The sequence below is a fragment of the Pelobates fuscus genome, chromosome 4, assembly GCF_036172605.1.
Source record: "Pelobates fuscus isolate aPelFus1 chromosome 4, aPelFus1.pri, whole genome shotgun sequence".
Classification (NCBI taxonomy): Eukaryota; Metazoa; Chordata; class Amphibia; order Anura; family Pelobatidae; genus Pelobates; species Pelobates fuscus.
Window position 1 is genome coordinate 120,431,773 of NC_086320.1, and position 19,024 is coordinate 120,450,796.

The window sequence follows — 19,024 nt, forward strand, 5'->3', positions numbered from 1 at the left end:
TTAAAATCTCCAATAATTAAAGTGTTACCAAGATTTGCAGCTTTCTCAATTTGCTCAAACAGCTGTTGTTCCTCGTCAATATTAACATTAGGTGGTTTATAACATATCCCAACCAATAGTTGGTTTCCCTTCTTTTCCCCCAAGCAGATATTTACCCATAAAGCTTCCACATTTTCCTCATCGCATTCAATTTGCTTAAGATTTGGCTTTAAATCATGGTTGACATACAAACATACCCCACCACCCTTCTTGTTTTTCCTATCCTTCCTAAATAATGTGTACCCATTTAAGTTAACTGCCCAGTCATGTGTCTCATCCCACCATGTTTCAGTTATGCCTATTATATCATATTGTTTAGTGTATGCTAATGCCTTGCGCTCTATCCTTTATCCCTATGTATTTTTAAAAATACAAGAAAAACATGTTACTTGCGCTCTATCCTTTATCCCTATGTATTTTTAAAAATACATAGGGATAAAGGATAGAGCGCAAGTAACATGTTTTTCTTTGGTTTTTACTATGTATTGGGGCTGATGTGTACTGTAGTCATTGCAGCCGCCCAGTAGTGATGGGAGTTGAACGCAGGACTTTTCTTTCTGCATTTGTATCCAATTTTTGTATTACTCAGCCTTGTTACAATGCAGCCGCCCATCCCATGTGTTCCCTATTAAGGGTTAATAATGTATAGGGGTGTATATAAAAAAATACCCCTTTCTGTCTCATTAGAGATTTTTGCCAGAGGCTCAAGGAAGCAAGGTGAATGGTTAGAGTTAGGACCCACCTAGGGGGGTCTGCCTTGATGTGGCAGGTGGGCTCAATCCTCTCATGGCCATTGGAGGTAACTAAAAGACCTCCATTTGTTTTAAAAATACATAGGGATAAAGGATAGAGCGCAAGTAACATATTTTTCTTTGGTTTTTACTATGTATTGGGGCTGATGTGTACTGTAGTCATTGCAGCCGCCCAGTAGTGATGGGAGTTGAGCGCAGGACTTTTCTTTCTGCATGATATAACTTCTATATAGAGAGATTTGGATATATTGGAGGATCTGGACAGGCAAGCAACACGTGAGATTCCATACAGATATATGCAAAGTCATGCATTTTGGAATAAGGAACCCACAAGCAACTTAAACATTAAATGGGATTGAGCTAGGGATGATATTAAATGAAAAGGGCTGGAGAACAATTATAGATCACAAATTAGGCAGAAGAAAGGAAGGCTGGTCTGCCGTTGCAAAAGTTAGCAAGGTGCTTTTTTTGTATTAAAATGGGTTTTGATTGATGTGATCAAAATATAATTTTTTACTCTATACAATCAATGACCTTGAATATGTGGTGAAATTTTAGGCACCATTTTTAAAGAAGGAAACTGCAGAACTAGAAAAAAGTGCAGAGACAAGATACAAGATAAGGGAGCTGGAACATTAGTTACGTGGAATGGCTAGGTTTGTTTTCTTTATAAAAAAAAAAGTTGCCTAGGCAGTGGCGTACACACACTCCATGGGGCCCCGGTGCAAAACTGATCCGTGGGCCCCCCCCCCACCGTGAACCTCTCCCCCCTGACTGTGGGCCCCTCCCCCCGACACATACACATACACACATACACACATGCAGACACATACATACAGAGACACACACGCAGACACATTCATACAGAGACACACACAGACACATACAGAGACACAGACATACATACACACATACAGAGACACAGACATACATACACACATATACATACAGAGACACAGACATACACACATACAGAGACACAGACATACACACATACAGAGACAAATACATACATACACACATACATACACACATACAGAGACACAGACATGCATACACACATACACACAGAGACACAGACATACATACACACATACACAAAGACACAGACATACATACACACATACAGAGACACAGACATACATACACACATACAGAGACACAGACATACATACACACATATACATACAGAGACACAGACATACACACATACAGAGACACAGACATACACACATACAGAGACAAATACATACATACACACATACAGAGACACAGACATACATACACACATACACACAGAGACACAGACATACACACATAGACACATAGACACAGACATACATACACACATACAGAGACACAGACATACATACACACATATACATACAGAGACACAGACATACACACATACAGAGACACAGACATACACACATACAGAGACAAATACATACATACACACATACAGAGACACAGACATACATACACACATACATACACACATACAGAGACACATACATACATACACACATACACACATAGACACAGACATACATACACACATACAGAGACACAGACATACACACATACAGAGACACAGACATACATACACACATACAGAGACACAGACATACATACACAGACATACATACACACATACAGAGATACAGACATACATACACAGACATACATACACACATACAGAGACACAGACATACACACATACAGAGACACAGACATACATACACACATACACAGACATACATACACACATACAGAGACACGGACATACATACACACATACAGAGACACAGACATACATACACACATACACAGACACAAATACACAAAATGTTTCCTACCATGTGTGGGTCCAGTGGTGGCTCAGCCTGATGGGAGTCAGAGTTCCCACTCTGACTCCCTCCTCCTTTCAGTTTCCTCCCACACGGGTTCTCAGTATGCTGGGAGGAGTGACGTGCGGTCACTTCCTCCCAGCAGTGATGATGTTATCACAGGGGGCCCGGTCGCGCACTTTAAGCGCTCAGCGCAGACCGGGCCCCCTTAAAATCCATGTCCATCGGGTGGCCATGACAGCATGGGCCACCCGATGGACCCCTTGACATGCGGCCCCGGCGGTTTGCCGCACGGGCCGGGGCCGCAAAGTGTGGCAGCTGCTACCCGGTCGCGGGGGGCCGCCCGGGCCCCCTGGAGTGCCGGGCCCGGTTGCAGCTGCGACCCCTGCGACCGCGGTACGTACGCCACTGTGCCTAGGAGACACTATACAAATATATACAGGACATGTAATGTGGATAAGCGCAAGATAATGCATCTTGGGCGTAAAAACCCAAGGGCAGAGTACAGAATATTTGATAGAGTCCTAACCTCAACATCTGAGGAAAGGGATTTTTAGAGTAATTATGTTAGATTGTGTTATTAGATTCTATAGATAAATGTAAAAAAAAGGCATGGATGATTTTTTGCAAAATAGAATATTCAAGGATATAAATGTTAGATTAGTCATTTCAATATTTTATTATCATTCCGAATGACTTCACTTTTAAATTGCAATTTAACCCTCTACGTTCACTATTGTCTTAACAGTTATTATTTCAGAACATTTTGAGGATCCATTGATATTTTTCTGAGGAATGCTGAACGGGTAACTCTGCTTTCCACATTAAATGACTTTTTCAATGAGTTAGAAATACTGTCTCTATTGTACAGCAATGGTATGTTTTAAGTAAATAGCAAATAGCATTTTTAAGCCTATGCAAGGGATGAAATGCCCTTTAATCACAGTCCTCATTTACATTCAAAACTCTCACACTTACCAAAGCCAACACTTCAGCAGCAGTGTGGTTAGATTCCTCAGCCAGGATTTGAGATTGCTCAATCATAGTTTTGATATCCGTGTGAACATGAATGGCACTGGTGGCATTTAAAGACACATCTCTTACATCTAACAGAGAACTGAAAGAAAGCAAGTAGGCAGCTGTGTTAAATGCAGCTTGCTATACAAAAAAAATCACATTCTCTTAGCGATTAAAGCACTTTTAGACAAAACAGCTATGTTTTTGGATATTGCCTAAAATATATTCAAAAGCCATGAAAATGTCCCCTTAGTAAGTTGGTTATTAACATAATAGCACAAAGAACAAAGGGCCATCATTTGAAAATTGAGGAAAGGAGACACATGGGCATTATTAATAGCCTGCTGATCCAGATGGAAATCTGAATTTGAAGTTAAGGAGGGCAGCAGTAATGTGGACAAGTGAAACATTTAACTTGATAGAAAATGTACATTAGTATAATACTATGTTTACTCAATAGGAACTGATGTTTTTATTCCCACCTGTTAAGTGATGCAGAAAGTTTTTGAAACTCAGCTGCATAATCTTCTGCCTTATAAACCAAGTCAAGTGCATTTCTTTTGGACATCTGCATAACCAGATCATCTACATGGTGTCTCAGTTTAGCATTCCAGAGAATGAGCTCTTCTACGTGGGTCTCTAAAGCCTGTGAAGGAAACATTCCCAATGTTAAATAAGGAATACATTAATATCTATGTCTCTAGTTATTTCAGTGGGACAGTAATACACACTGATGTTGTGTTAACGGTGTCTTCTGCCAGCAAAACTGCATCATCCACCAGCCCAATGCCTTCTTCAATCAACATCACCGACCGATTTTTGTTTTCTTGGAGGTTCTGCTTTTTCATCTGTTAAGGGATAGTATGCAAAATGTTTTTTTTTTATTTTCTACTTACATAAAATACTTGACATAATTTTTATCACTGTTTAAAAGTTCTAGATCCCATCATCCATTTATTTTGCAAGTGATCGTATTCAAAGAACGGATATTTACACATGTCTAATATTGTTATGTAGAAGAAATTTCATTAGGGTGTGCAACCCATGAATTTTAATTTTTTTAACGTTTAACATTTATTGATATTAATAAATATCAATCACAATATAATTATTATTTTTTATCCAAAAAAAAAGCCCAAAAATTCAATACTTTTCATTTTACTTATCAACTCAATTTAGCTTCAAAATTATAAACTTAAAATGTGATACATAAAGTACATAAATATAGTCTATGTAATACATAAAGTCTAATTTTTGTCTTCAACCAGATAATGAGTGGCTGATAATGAGACATCCTGAATAAAGACAGGGTTAACAAAATGGTCCTGCTAAAGGATGGGCCTGGAAACACACCTACTACTCTCAAAGCATAGACTGTCACTTTTTTGTTTCTTCATCTACATCTTTATTTAGAAGCAATAATTAGCAAGAATTATTGATGAATAACCTTGCTGCTACAGATTTAATCATGGGTTAATAATGAAATTAAGAAAAACCTTACATTTAAATCAGCCAGATACTTTTGCATGAGAAGCAGCAAATGGTTTGTGTGATTGGTGTTCGTCAATGCCTTATGTAACAAGTCTTTAGCCGCAAGCAGTTTGCCGTTCTCTAGGATGAAAGTATCCTGAAGACCATTTTTCAACTTTGTTAAATCAATGTGGGGCTTCTCATATTCTTTCTGAACTCTTGACAGTAGGCCTTGTGAAGCTCTAATAAACCCAAAAATAAAGAAGTGCATTTACAATATATAGTATACAGCTAAGAATGACATGGTTACAAAATGATGGCCCCATAGATGTTTCATATTGGATATGATCTTGATGAGGAATGACAAATTTGAAGTCAATTTACTACAATATATAAACCCCAAAGATCTTACTCTACACTAATATTTAAGCTTTGGTGTCCTATATTTAAGTAAATGGAGAGCAGTGTATGTAACTTGTATTTGTATCTCCAAGTCCGCATATTATTTTCTTTTTGTGAAAGTACTTTTGCTCCTTAAATATTGCAAATCATCCTTTTATTATTCATCATGCACGCACTGAATAATGATTTCAATCTGAATAATACACATGATAAAAATGCAGTTATTTATTTTTCTTCTTAAAAGCGCGGACATCATTATTTGCATTTTAATACTTTATAATATATGGAAATAAATGAATACCTACTTTAGGTTTTTAGTAGCATTTTGGTTTTGATCACCAAAATCTTTTGATCTCATAGAACTAAGCATAAATGAAACGTCATCTTGATAATTTAATATTGTGTTTTCGGACAGCTGGGTGTCTGTGCTCATTGTCTCGTTAAAAGTTTCTGCCACTTCCACAAGAACTAAAAAAAAAAAAAAAAGATAGTTAGCAATTCCTTATTACATGACTCAATGGAGTTGCATGATATTTCCTTCAATTTAAGCAAGTTTATTCAACGTAATACATTTTATACTTTGTGGGGTTTATTTAATAAGATGCAAATGTTAGAGTAGTTAAAACCTGAATGATAACACTACATTTAGATTGCACTGAATTCCCAATTTAAAATGTATATTGTGCTAGTGAAATTGCCAACAAATATACCCATAACTGCATTTTGTCTCCCTTTCCCCATAGATCAGTACAGCACACAATAAAGCAGATATAACTATTCAAGAATTCTGAGTGAATGCAAATTGAATTTCTAATTTAAGGCCAAAATAGCCATCTGAAAACAGAAATGACTTTTACAAGTTTTGTAATTTTAAAATTGACACTGAATTCCCAGTATTTTTTACTTAAGAATATACATAAAAAAATACATCTTGTTCTATTTCCCATGTAGAACTACTCCAGTGGAACGTATATGCTAAGGTGTGATACATGCTTGACATTGATAAGCCAGAATGTCTATGAATACATTACATTTGATGGTTGATTGCATTTTGTCAATAAAGCCCAATAATTCTTGACTCTTATTCAGGGTTGTGATGGTAGCATTGTTCAGAGTGTGTCCATTGTATATAATTTGTTCCATCTTATAGAGAAAAAAATAATAATTTGTGAATTAGATACAATGTTACGAGAATCCAACTTTACAACAAATATACTACATGCTTTACAGGAATTCATTCAGTAAACCAGGGATTTAAGGCAACATTGCTGGAAAAATAGGTGATTTGAATTATGGCTTAGAATTTGAATATCCCTGGTCAGTCTCCACAATTCCTGGTTTTGTGAATAGCCCCATATGAGTTCACTGAGAACAAATAATTACAAACAATAAAAATGTGTTTCATTTAAGCAGATCACTAGATGTACTTAAATTACTATAACCACCATAACCACTGCAGTGGTTGATACTGCTAATAATATGATGAAAATAATAATACCAAAGTATTTAACCAGGAAAGGTACATTCAGATTACTCTGGTTTTCAGATATGTACTGGGGATGTTACCTTAGACCAACAACCAGGGGTTGTTACTATTACCCAGTTTTATGGTATTCATTTTATCAACTGATAGGAGTACTCAGGCATCATTTTACAATGGCTTGCCCTCTTACCTGGTCCTGCTGGGTGCTGGATCTTCTCTGTAGTCATATTTGCAACATACGGCTTTTGCAGAGCTGCAAAAGCAGTTGCCAATCCTACTGCTCACTCATTGGCTGAAAGCATCAGTTAAGCACTCTCAGCCAATGAATGAGTGTCTGTGCATTGACATTTGCACAGAACTGACATTAGCCAACCTTAAACTCTTGTTCAGTGCTTACTGAAGATGTTCCAGGCTGATGACAGAGGTGGAGTTACACCTCTGCCAGTAATAGGGATAACCTCATTTTGTGCAATATTTCACAGTGAAATGCTGCACATACAGACTCCAGGCACCAGTTCATCTCATAGACTCAGTGTCACAATACTATTTGTAAAATGGAACTAAACATCTGTTAATGCTGGTCATTATCTAGTAAAGAATCCTTCTTACTTCTGTTTTCAAAGGACTATCCTATATGATTGGTAAAATGTATTTTGAAAAATTACAAAGTTTACCTTAAAAAGGCTACTAAAGCTTTAAAATAACAGTGTCTTTCATAGATTCAGAGGTTATTGGTATCTACTAACCTGCTGTTCGAGTCGATTAGTGTCTTTTGAGACTGATGTCAGTTGCTCCATTGTTTCGTCTAGTGATATTAAAGGGCTAGCTCTTTCTGGTACTGATTCCTACAAAAGAGTCCAAATATATGACCATCGATTTAAAAAAAAAAAAAAAAAAAAACACAGTCTAAATGCAAAGTATAAAGGTAACTGTAATTTCCATTATTTGTACTATGCTGGGTTTTAAAAACCCTTATGAATATATAATATATATATATATATATATATATATATATATATATAAAATTAGTATGGCCTTATTTGGCACTATTCTTTATGCCCCTCCCTGATGGCTATATAAAGTTGTTTCAAAGTTTTACTTACCTAGAATTTAGCCCCCTCCTGATGTCACAGCAGCCAATGTGCTTTCAATCAATCAACCTTTTATTGGACAGACTAGCAGGCTCAGAGCGCATGCACATGATTTGAGCCAGAAAGAGTAGGGGGGAAAATAGAGGGGAGAGGAAGAGGGAATGTAGAAGAAGGGAGTAAAAAAAAAAAATGAATGATGGGATCAGGGGGTGGGAAGGCCGTAGAGAGGGAAGGGAGAGTACATACATGGTGATACAAACATTACATCTGTAACCAGGAAGCAGGATGCGCTGACAACAAGTGTAAAATAAGCACAGAATCAACAACAGAGCTCCAGGCTGCCAAGGCATTGTGTGCTGGGGGTACAACTTGCCCTCGGCACACAAGTGCCAATTACTCTGGATGTGCAGTGTTTCAAACTGAAAAACTGCACATGCAGACTCCTACCACCATGACCACTTCAAAAAGCAGAAGTGGTCATGGAGGGTGGCGTAGCCCTTTAATAATATATTTATTTTATATTCCTTTATATTCCAGTATATATATACACTGCTTAAAATCTAACATTATGTTCATTTTTTTTTAACTTAGCTAATACTGAATGTAGATCCAGACCAAGTAGAGGTGATAAGAAAAGAAGTTATTATGATAAATAGAAGTGTATTTTTCACAATCTCATGGGTCCTTTTAATGAGTGCAGCTATGTTTACTCTATCGTGTTATCAATCGATAAACAATCATGCTCTTTCTTGAAGGCATACTTAAATTTTAGAGCATATTAAAATGATATTTCCATGTAGCCTCTGGCAATCAGAGAACATTACGTTCGGTAATGAGACCTGATTAAAATACACCATACAGAGAGAGTAACTATTCCCTCACTGGAAATTCAATTTGAACTGTTTTTCTAGCATCATAAATATCCCAAATTAAATCTCATCTGCGTGTCTCCATCTGGACATTATCGGCTACAGTGTCTGCAAAGAATAATTTCATTACTTGTCAATACGATTAAGGGGTTGGAGAAATATATTTATTCTTTAGATAAAAAGACTGAACGTTAGAAATACAATTTATATTTATTAAAGCCCTTTATATTTGTCGACAGTGGAGGAAATGTTTACTTGACTGTCTATAAAACAGAATAAAGTTAATAAACTCTAATTTGCACTCATAGCTGTAAAATATAGTTATAATTTCAACATTCCCCCTTTTCTACATTATGTTAAAAACATTTGAAGCACAATAACAATGCATTCATTTTGATATTGTATAAAATAGTAAAAGTATTTTCTGTGCAAAGGTATACGTGAGAATTACATTTAATAGACTGATCAAACACTGGTTTCCAAGCTCCAATATAAGCAGGTGCCAATTTGCACCAGTTTTTTAATTTTTTTATTTTATTTAGAGTTATATACCTGTCATTACAAACCATGTGTAAATGTCACTACTGCAAATCAGTATAAGACAAGTAAAATGTACCTACTGCATAACTCCCAGGTGTCCCTAGTTAAGAGAGATAGTCCCTGTTTTGGGACCAAATATCTCTGTCCCTCTTTTTTTAACCGAATGTCCCTCTTTTCTAGGAGCTCCATATTGTAGGTATGTCTGAGTGCTTAAAGGACCACTATAGTGGTCGTGAGCGCATTCAGCCAGTCTCATAGGAAAGCATTCTCAATGCTTTCCTATGGACGCTGGCGTCTTCTCACTGTGAAAATCCCAGTGAGAAGTGCAGAAGCGCCTCTAGCAGCTGTCAATGAGACAGCCACTAGAGGCTGGATTAACCCATATGTAAACATAGCCGTTTCTCAGAAACTGCTATGTTTACAGCAGAAAGGGTTAATCCTAGAGGGACCTGGCACCCAGACCACTTCATTAAACTCAAGTGGTCTGGGTGCCTATAGTGGTCCTTTAACAGAGTTCCACAGCAATAATGCAGTAGTGTATCTTTAAACTGCAATAAATATGTTTAGAGATCAGTTTGTTTAAATAAGATACATTGTTCTTGCTCTAAATAACATTTTAGTTGCGTAGATTGTTATTAGTAAGTCACCTTTCTGAAAATAACCTTGCTACACCCACACACCTAAAATTAAAGTGTCTCTCTGAAATTTTTGGGAGATATAGAGGGAGGTAGTGGAAAAGGTGAGGACATGTTGGAAGTAAATGCATCATTTTAGGAAAGACAGGAAATGGAAGGATCTGTAGCTAAAATTGAAAGTGGGGGTGTTTTAAAATTGTATATTCACACAACAATTTTCCAATTAGTTTTCTATTTATTTAGACTTCTCTTTCTTTTTTTTTTTGTGATTACTGTAAACACATTTGTGCAAAAATGAGACATTAACAAATTATTATGCCTAGCTAATAATGCGCGCTCAATTTTTGAGAGTGTCATCAGAACCACTGCATAGTTTAAATGTTACTCAATTTTTCTATTTTCAATGTAACCCCTCTCTGAAATGATCCATAGGTTTTGAAGACATGTTTATTAAGCTCAGGTGAATGAATAATGTACCTTCATAAACTGTGTCACATTTTCCAGTCGGGAAATCACACTGTAAGGAGCACTGCCAATGCTGGAGATATTAAAAGAGCTAAAGGCCAGTTGTAGTCTATCCAAATCATCTAGTAAGGTTCCGGTGCAATCATCATCACAAGCTACAAAGAAAATAATAAAACATTAAAATCCTAATTTAGAACCAATAATGTAACTCACATTTTCAATTATTTATCCATTGCTAAAGCAATTACCAACAATACTCATCTTCATTATACAAACATTACCGAGTTCCATTTATAGTATAACAAGGAATGTAATATGTTTCTACAGACCCTGTGATTAAAGACTATTTGCTCAAAATTATTGAAGAGCTACCATAGGCAACAAATCTCTGTTTAGTATATGTCTGCTCTTTGAAAAATGATGCTAAGCAGTGTCTCTATACACAGTGCAACTGTTATGCCTGTAGTAAATTCCCTGTATATAAAGTGATTAATCACAATAAACTGATAAACCAACTGTCTAATATCGTTTAGGTCCCCCTCGTGCTGCAAAACTGCTCTAATGCTTCGAGGCATGAACTTCACAAGACCCTATGGTATGTGATACCAAGACATTGGAGGGAGATCGATTAAGTCCTGTAAGTTGTGAGGTGGAACCTCCATGGATCGGATATTTTGTTCCAGCGTATCCCACAGATGTTCAATCTAGATAGATTGAGATCTGCGGAATTTGGAGGGCAAAGCAATAACTTGAATGCTTTGGCATGTTCCTCAAACCATTCCTGAACATTTTTTTGCAGTGTAATAGGGTGCATTATCCTGCTGAAAAAGGCCACGGCCATCAGGGAATACCATTGTTATGACAGGTGTACGTGGTCTGCAGCAATCTCTAGGTAGGTGGTACGTGTCAAAGTACATGGGAGTTAATGGGCCATCTGACCGGTCTGCAGCTATGCAGCCCAATATGCAGCAAACTGTAATGCTTTGTGTGTTCTGACACATTTCTATCATGGCTGTCATTACGTTTTTCAGCAATTCGAGCTACAGTAGCTCTTGTGAGTAATTAGACCATTAGGGGAAGCCTTCACTACCCACGTGCATCAATGAGCCTTGGGCACCCATGACCCTGACGCCTGTTCACCAGTTGTCCTTCCTTGGGACCACTTTTAGTAGATACTATCCACTGCATATTGAGAACATCCCACAAGACTTTTTTGAGATGTTCTGACCCAGTCTTTTAACCATCACTAGTTGGCTTTTGTCAAAGTCACTCAGATCTTTTTGCCTGTTTTTCTTGCTTCCAACACATACAATTCAAGAACTGACTGTTCACTTGCTGCCTAATATATCCCACCCCTAGACACATGCCATTGTAAAGATATAATCATAATCACCTGTCAATGGTTTTAATGTTGTGCCTGATCAGTGTATTAAGATATTTATCATTAATAGTGTCTTATATTTATTAGTAATCCTTATTTAGAAATGTTCTAGAAATGTATTAATGCACACCATTTGTGCTTTGCATTGTAGCTGTGTACATCCTTGAATAGTATCTATCTTTTTCTACTTTTGTCCTTTTATTTGTTTTCGCACCTCAACATCTGCATCAACATATATGTGCAAATGAGGACATTCTTGGCGCCCACGCCCGTCAAATTGTAATGTTATGGATTTATATTCTCAGTGTAAAGTGTAAACTTTAGGAACTAAACTTACATATGCACTCTTCTTCCAAAAGTATGTGTCTCAATTCACATGTATCACAAAGACGACCTGTCACTCCCTTTTTGCAAAGGCATTGACCAGTTACCCGATCACACTCGTTGTTCATAGACCCACTTGGGTTACAATCACATTTATGGCAAGAACCACCAGGTTCATTAGGATTCCCATGATAACCAAGAGAGCATCTAGAAGAGTAAAATAAATTGCATATATTACTCAAAAGTTAAAGATTCTACAGCTAGAGACTATTGCACAACAGCTGACACTCTGGCTGTTTATAATACATAGCGTTCCAGGACTGACGATCAAACTAGTTTACTTTCAGCAATATCTCTTCAATGTCTCATGAGTAGTAGGTTATTTACACCTCTACGAGCAGATCAAAACATTAAAAATAAAGCAGCGATGAGTTTCCAATGGACTTAAAATAATTATTTTTATTAGTATCATTATTATTACAATTTATATTGTGTCAACATACTTCACAGAGATTTAAAATTATGAAATTTACATATGAAATATGGAGGTGAAGAAGGCCCTACTCAAAAGAGCTTACTATCTATGAGGCAGGGTTAAAGACACACAAGAGAATTTACAGCATGTCAGAGGGGTGTAGGGATTGATGGATAAGATGTCCATGTCAAATAAGCTGGTAAAAGTGTTGTGTGGAAGAAACGAATAGTGACAGGAGAGAGTGAGCTGGGCTATGCAGGTGTGGGAACTGCTGAGGGCAGTGAAATTACAGAAGCATGACCCAGGAAGATGGTAAACTAAAGAGGTGTGTTTTCCGTGACTTCTTAAAAGACTGGAGGCTAGGGGAGAGTCTATTTTTTTCTGGGTAGCAAATTCCAAAGGAACAGGGCAGCCCTTGAATAATCTTGCAGATGAGTTGGCAATTCAGGAACAAGCAGATCTCACTAGAATGTAATTTGCAGAGCGAATGGAACAAAAAGGGGGTATGTTTGTTGAGTAAAGAGGAAATGTAGTGAGTAGAGGAGTTAGTGAGGACTTTTTAGGTTAGTGTTAGCAGTTTAAATTGGATGTTTAATAAATGTAGTAGTCATTACAGTATGAAGATAGGCAATGTGGGTATTTGAAAGGCCAATGAGTAGTGAAATAGAATAGTCAAGTTGGGAAATTATCAGTGCATAAACATAAACAAGTGCTGTAGTTGTATCTTGAGTTAGAAAAGGGCAAATTCGGGTAATATTTTTAAGGTGGAAGTTACATAATTTGCAGACAAACTGTATATGAAAAGAAAAGATAGGACCTGAGTCAAAATTAACACCAAAGTAGTGAGCTTGAGTGTTGGGATAATAAGTGTCCCGTGAACTTACAGGGAGATTGATGGAGGATGACTACATGAGGGGAGAAAGATAAGGAGTTCAGTTTTAGATTTAAGTTTTAGAAAACAGGAAGAAAACCAGTTAGAGAGGCAGTTTGTGACATTACTGTTATTATAATTTTTTTTGATATTTATATAGCGTCAACTAATTCCACAGTGCTTTACATGTTCCAGGAGAGCAGGAGAGAGGTCAGGGGAGAAGAGGTAAATCTGTGTGTCATCAACATATACGTTAAAAACAGAGGCACTGTAGATGGAGAATGAAAGAAGACCAAGAACAAAGCCTTGGGGAACACGAGCTGAGACAGGCAGCGGAGAGGAGGTGGCACTATAGAAATAGACACTAAATGAGCATTCATCAAGATGAAAACCAGGAAGCACAATGTCATGGAGTCCAAGGTTTATTGGGTAAAATAATGGTCTCAGGATTTTTTTTTTGCTAAAGGCAAGTTGGTTGCAAAGCCACCAATGGCAAATAACTTACAATGACCCAATCAATTATGATGGAGTATCACTTGTAAAATAATGTACTTGTATTACCAATATTGACTTATCACTGGTTGGACCCAGCTCCTGAAATTGGCCTGAAACAGGTATTACTAACCAAATGCCCCTAATCTTCCTACAAGAGCACAAAGAATAATCTGGAGTAAAATAATAACTACATTGGAAATAAAAGCTTGCAGGGTCCAACGGATTTAATTACGAGACATTGGCTTATTATCTCACTTCTATACTGTGTGCGGTGATGTCAGCATTTATAAACTTTAGCAGTGTTTCCCTGAACACGCAATCACCTTGGTGAACTTGGCAAATGTCCCCTATTCACAATGTGGGGTGGATTGACGTGGACCCTGCACTGGCCGCATCTGGATTGAAAAATATGGTATAATCCATGATACCTGCTTTATTCTATATATTTCCCTGTTGTACATACTCTAATCAAACAGTACTGTGCACGCTAGAATACGTGTTTCTCATTTGGTTATGATTATATAAGGAGATCCACCACATCATTTATATATTACCTATAATATGTGCAGATCTGCATAGAAACATAAGTTTGTTTAATCATTTTAAATGTATGTAGTTGTTTATTGGTTAGTCAATTATTTAAAAGTCAGGATTACTCCCTGACTAAAAGGAAGCACAAGCAGTATATTATGGACTGATAGTATAAGTCACATTGTTTGATTGAGTTCATATTATTATTTGAATGCCACATTTTGTCCTCACCTTTCACAGTGCTTTCCTTCGTATCCAGGTAGACAAGCATCACACCGAAAATCATTGATACCATCCAGAACACATGTTGGGCTGAAACTAGAAAAAAAAAAATTCTAAAAAATTGGCAACTTCTGAATGGTGAAATACAGTAGTTTTGGGCAAATTATTGATATGGCATGCAGGCCTGAAAGAAGGAGAAACGATTTAATGCAAATAGTTTATTGAAAACTACACGAAATAAAATTTCCAACACATTAATCTAACAGTAAACAGAAATATTGTCTTACTGCTAATTGGGGTCGGGAACCTAGGTAGCAAAACAGAAGGATGACAAAAAATTCCCTTCGGTAACTTTAAAGAGGAGGCAAGTGACCACGGTCCTGCCCAACCTGAGATTGAATATTTTCAGGAGAATGGTCCAGCACAACTTCAGGTGAAAATATGTGAGTAAAAACATGCTTTCTACTGTAGTGTATGTGGACTCAATAAATATGAAGATTGAAACACTATTTGGAGGTATGCTGGAGTGTTCTTCGAAATAAATATGTAAAACCATGACAGAAGGTGGATTCCTAAAGGAACATTACCCTGTATTTAAAATGTTACCTTTGGGTGTTGCCCTTGGGACAAGCACACAATGAACAATCTGCAATCGATCCTGTCACTTTGCCATAGTAGCCAGGAGCACATACATGGCAGTGATGTCCTGCTGTATTATGTTTGCAGTCCTATGGAAAAAAAAAACATTAATAAAAATGAAGGATGCCAGAGACAGAACAAAAAAAATGAACAGACGTGCGTGTGTGTGTGAATTCATGCGTGTATGTGTGTGTGTATATATAAATAAATATAGCTAAAATACACTGAGCTACACATGTACATTTGTCAATTATTGATATTGTCACTTATTGTTGTGGTATATGTTTATACAGTACATAAGACCCATCGATCATTTAACCATCAGACTAACACAAGGACTGGTCGAACCCTACTATCAGGCATTAAGATGGAAGCTGTATATACATTTAACCCCTTCAGGACAAGGAGGCAGCTTAATCCTCTAAAAGGAATATGACAATTTCAGCTAATGAAGTAAAGTATAACATCTTACTATGTATAAAAACATAAATAGTTCAATCATTGTATTATGTTGTGTATAGAGATATTGACCTAAATTACACTCTGGCGTCAGTAACTGGCAGATAGCATTTTGTAATGTTCATGAAGATAATAGTAAAAGTGCTGTTGATAAATATTAGAATGCTGAGATTATGATCTCTTTGAAATCCCTATTAATTAATGACAAATTAACAAAATCAGTCACCACGTTCCTGTTACATATCAGCTGGAGGGCAGGACGACAGTTCAATCGAACAGCACATTATATACGTACCATGCATTCTCCTGTATCTGGATCACACGTTTCACTGTGATTGCTACACTTGCAAGGGATACATGGAGTGTTTAGTGGCTGTGATCCTAGTATGTTGGTTTCTAGTAGATTCTCTCTGTAGTAGCCAGGCGCACACTCCTAAGCACAGATATGATGATAAAAAAGCAGTATGAAGGGGTTGCGTTTTAGCTTTGAAACAGAAGCATACATCTCATGCTGACCATTACGCAATTACCTGGCAAGAAAGTCCTCTGTAACCCACTGGGCACACACATATCTCAACATAACGGGCAACTTCTCGGCCTGAATGCATGTCTGATGACTCCACTGCTATGTCCAACGATATGTTAGAGATCCTTCGAATTTTAGAAGAGAGTGATTCAGAAGTACAACATGACTCTATAAGAGATTGGACACTAGCTCCTATACAGTGCTAAACAGAAATCATTTAAAAGCAAAATTTTGTTAAAGGAACTTGGTAATCTACTACTTTGCAAAAAGTTAATTTATTTTTGAGCCTCAACATAAATTTATTTTTTTGTGAGCCCTGGGATTGTCTGTACAGTAGATGTACAGATCAAGAGAAGGTCTACACATGTTGCAGAAGTATCTTTCCTTAACCCTTCGGTGGAGAAATACTAGAACTAGACATAATGACAGGCAAGGGGTTTGGGGTAGCATTAGGATGCTTTGAGATTTGGGAATTAGAGTCACGGGTGCGGTTACTCTAGTCTGTATTGGAGGAATTAGATAAAACAAATTAAGGTGATTCAGTTGCAATTTCTTGTTTGTGAATTGCAAATAAGCAAAGCTACATAGATTAATCTATTTGTAATAGATAGCCAAAAGGTAACCGTATGGAAATGCAAATGTAAACTTCCAGCTGAAACAACTGAATCTGGAAACCGGAATGCCATTTGGCAGCCATTGAGCACTATGTCAGTATTTCTATCTGTTGTTATTATTTTGGGCGATTGCGTCAGAGTCAATTCTGATGCAGCAAAGTTCAACAACAAACAGAAATTCCATAACTATGCACACCACAAGGAATTATGGGGAAACGATTATTAACACTCGGGCAAGTGCAGAACATCTCTCAGAAGTTGTGTTTTTATGCATACCTTGGTGGCATACCTCACCCCAATAAATCCATGAATAGTATCTTCCTTGTTAAGTACTGTTTCTGTACAATACGTGTAAGATATACACTCTTCCAACCAACCCAATAAAGCTACCATTAAGCGTCAAGGTGTAACATTTATTGTTGTGAATTAGCTTCAGTTCTGAATGTGTTATTTTACCTAAACATCTATTCTAAACACGTGATATTTTTTGCTTAACAAATTATGTTTATCTCCATAGAGTACTTAGCAAACAAGGAGCAGGCATGTTACGGCTGCCGAAAGAATTTTATTGCAACAGCAAGATTTTAAAATGAGGAACTCAATCAAGATCAAAGTATCTGAATGGAAACTGTTACCAGACAAAACAGGATGGAAAAAACAGTGACATACAACACAATTGTGTGGGCTCAATACTTATAGCATTTAAAGTAATCTTCAAATTTTCACTTGCTCTTTGTTGAAGATTTGTGTCCACATAGTTTCCTATCTCCACCCCACCTACTGGTATTTCCTTGACCTACATCTGTTATTTCTTTTATTTTGTCCTTCATATTGCATCAACTATGCTGAACTGAATACTCTAATAGGATGCCTGTTCTTCTGTAGATGCTTTCTTGTTAAATGTATTCTCTCTGCACTTTCTGTATTCCTTGTTTATTATGTGTTTTTTTTTTTGCATAAATCAATTAAAACTCTAATTTATGGAGCTACATAAGAGCATTTGAGAGACGCTGCATCCACAAAAAAAGGTATTTAATATAATAATTTAAATTACAAAAATGTACACGTCTATTTTTACCGAAATCCTTACCTGCTCTGCTGTAAGCCATAACCGTATGATGCTTTTATGAGAATGTAATCAATGTTGCTTAGAACCGACATGAAATCTGACCGCGTTACTGACTGCTCAGACACAGAATTAAAGTACTTCCAGTTAGTCTGTAAATATAAACAGAATAATTTCGATGAAAATCTAATTAAGTTAAATGGAATTTAAAATAGACAATATGTGGGACTCATCTGACTGCACGAAATGTGTAGTCTGATTACTGCACAAATGGTTGGTTTTACAAAATCACACTCAGAGCTGTCTGCATTTGTTAATATGAATATATGGCTTCTTACAGGAGCTCATAATAGAGAGGTCCATGGAAACCCAGTGTTTAATATTTAACTCTCACCAGTGAGAAAAATAAAGGCAAAATCTGGATCAAGGGGCAACTGGAAGAAATAATACCATTAGTGTATTAAAAAGATTTTAATTTAAATTATAGCTAAAATATTCTACTAAAAGCAGAGTTCATGCAAAAATGTCACACTTGAAATTCAAAGAATAGCTGTGGGAAACTGGAGTCACAACATGAATAATTCAATGAAATGTATGTAAAGATGAATGTGAGTAAATAGGGGATGATGACATGTAGCCCACCAGACTTTTTGGACTGTTCTTTAAACCTTTGCAGGTCAGAGATTTATGGATTTCAGTAGGATCTAGGGCAGGGCTTGACAAATTTGCTTTGAATCCAAGAGCCAACTTAAAAAGTTAGGAGTTGGGTTTTCTTTAAAAAAAAATAACTTAACTCTTAAAGGGACAC

The 19,024-nt window shown here is 36.8% G+C and overlaps 1 protein-coding gene across 2 annotated transcripts in view; it reads right to left on the reverse strand.

Annotated features, from left to right (window-relative positions):
* Positions 1–19,024, reverse strand: part of LAMA1 (laminin subunit alpha 1) — a 173,839-nt gene that overhangs the window by 54,207 nt on the left and 100,608 nt on the right. For both annotated transcript variants that reach the window (XM_063451545.1, XM_063451544.1), the window contains exons 27-40: positions 18,241–18,368; positions 16,541–16,661; positions 16,306–16,443; positions 15,519–15,640; positions 14,922–15,008; positions 12,332–12,525; positions 10,626–10,768; positions 7,760–7,858; positions 6,562–6,673; positions 5,836–5,998; positions 5,160–5,370; positions 4,390–4,506; positions 4,141–4,304; positions 3,620–3,758 (exon numbers count right to left, since the gene is read on the reverse strand). In XM_063451545.1, coding sequence (XP_063307615.1) covers positions 3,620–3,758; positions 4,141–4,304; positions 4,390–4,506; positions 5,160–5,370; positions 5,836–5,998; positions 6,562–6,673; positions 7,760–7,858; positions 10,626–10,768; positions 12,332–12,525; positions 14,922–15,008; positions 15,519–15,640; positions 16,306–16,443; positions 16,541–16,661; positions 18,241–18,368 — 1,938 coding nt within the window. The remainder of the gene's footprint in view (positions 1–3,619; positions 3,759–4,140; positions 4,305–4,389; positions 4,507–5,159; positions 5,371–5,835; positions 5,999–6,561; positions 6,674–7,759; positions 7,859–10,625; positions 10,769–12,331; positions 12,526–14,921; positions 15,009–15,518; positions 15,641–16,305; positions 16,444–16,540; positions 16,662–18,240; positions 18,369–19,024) is intronic.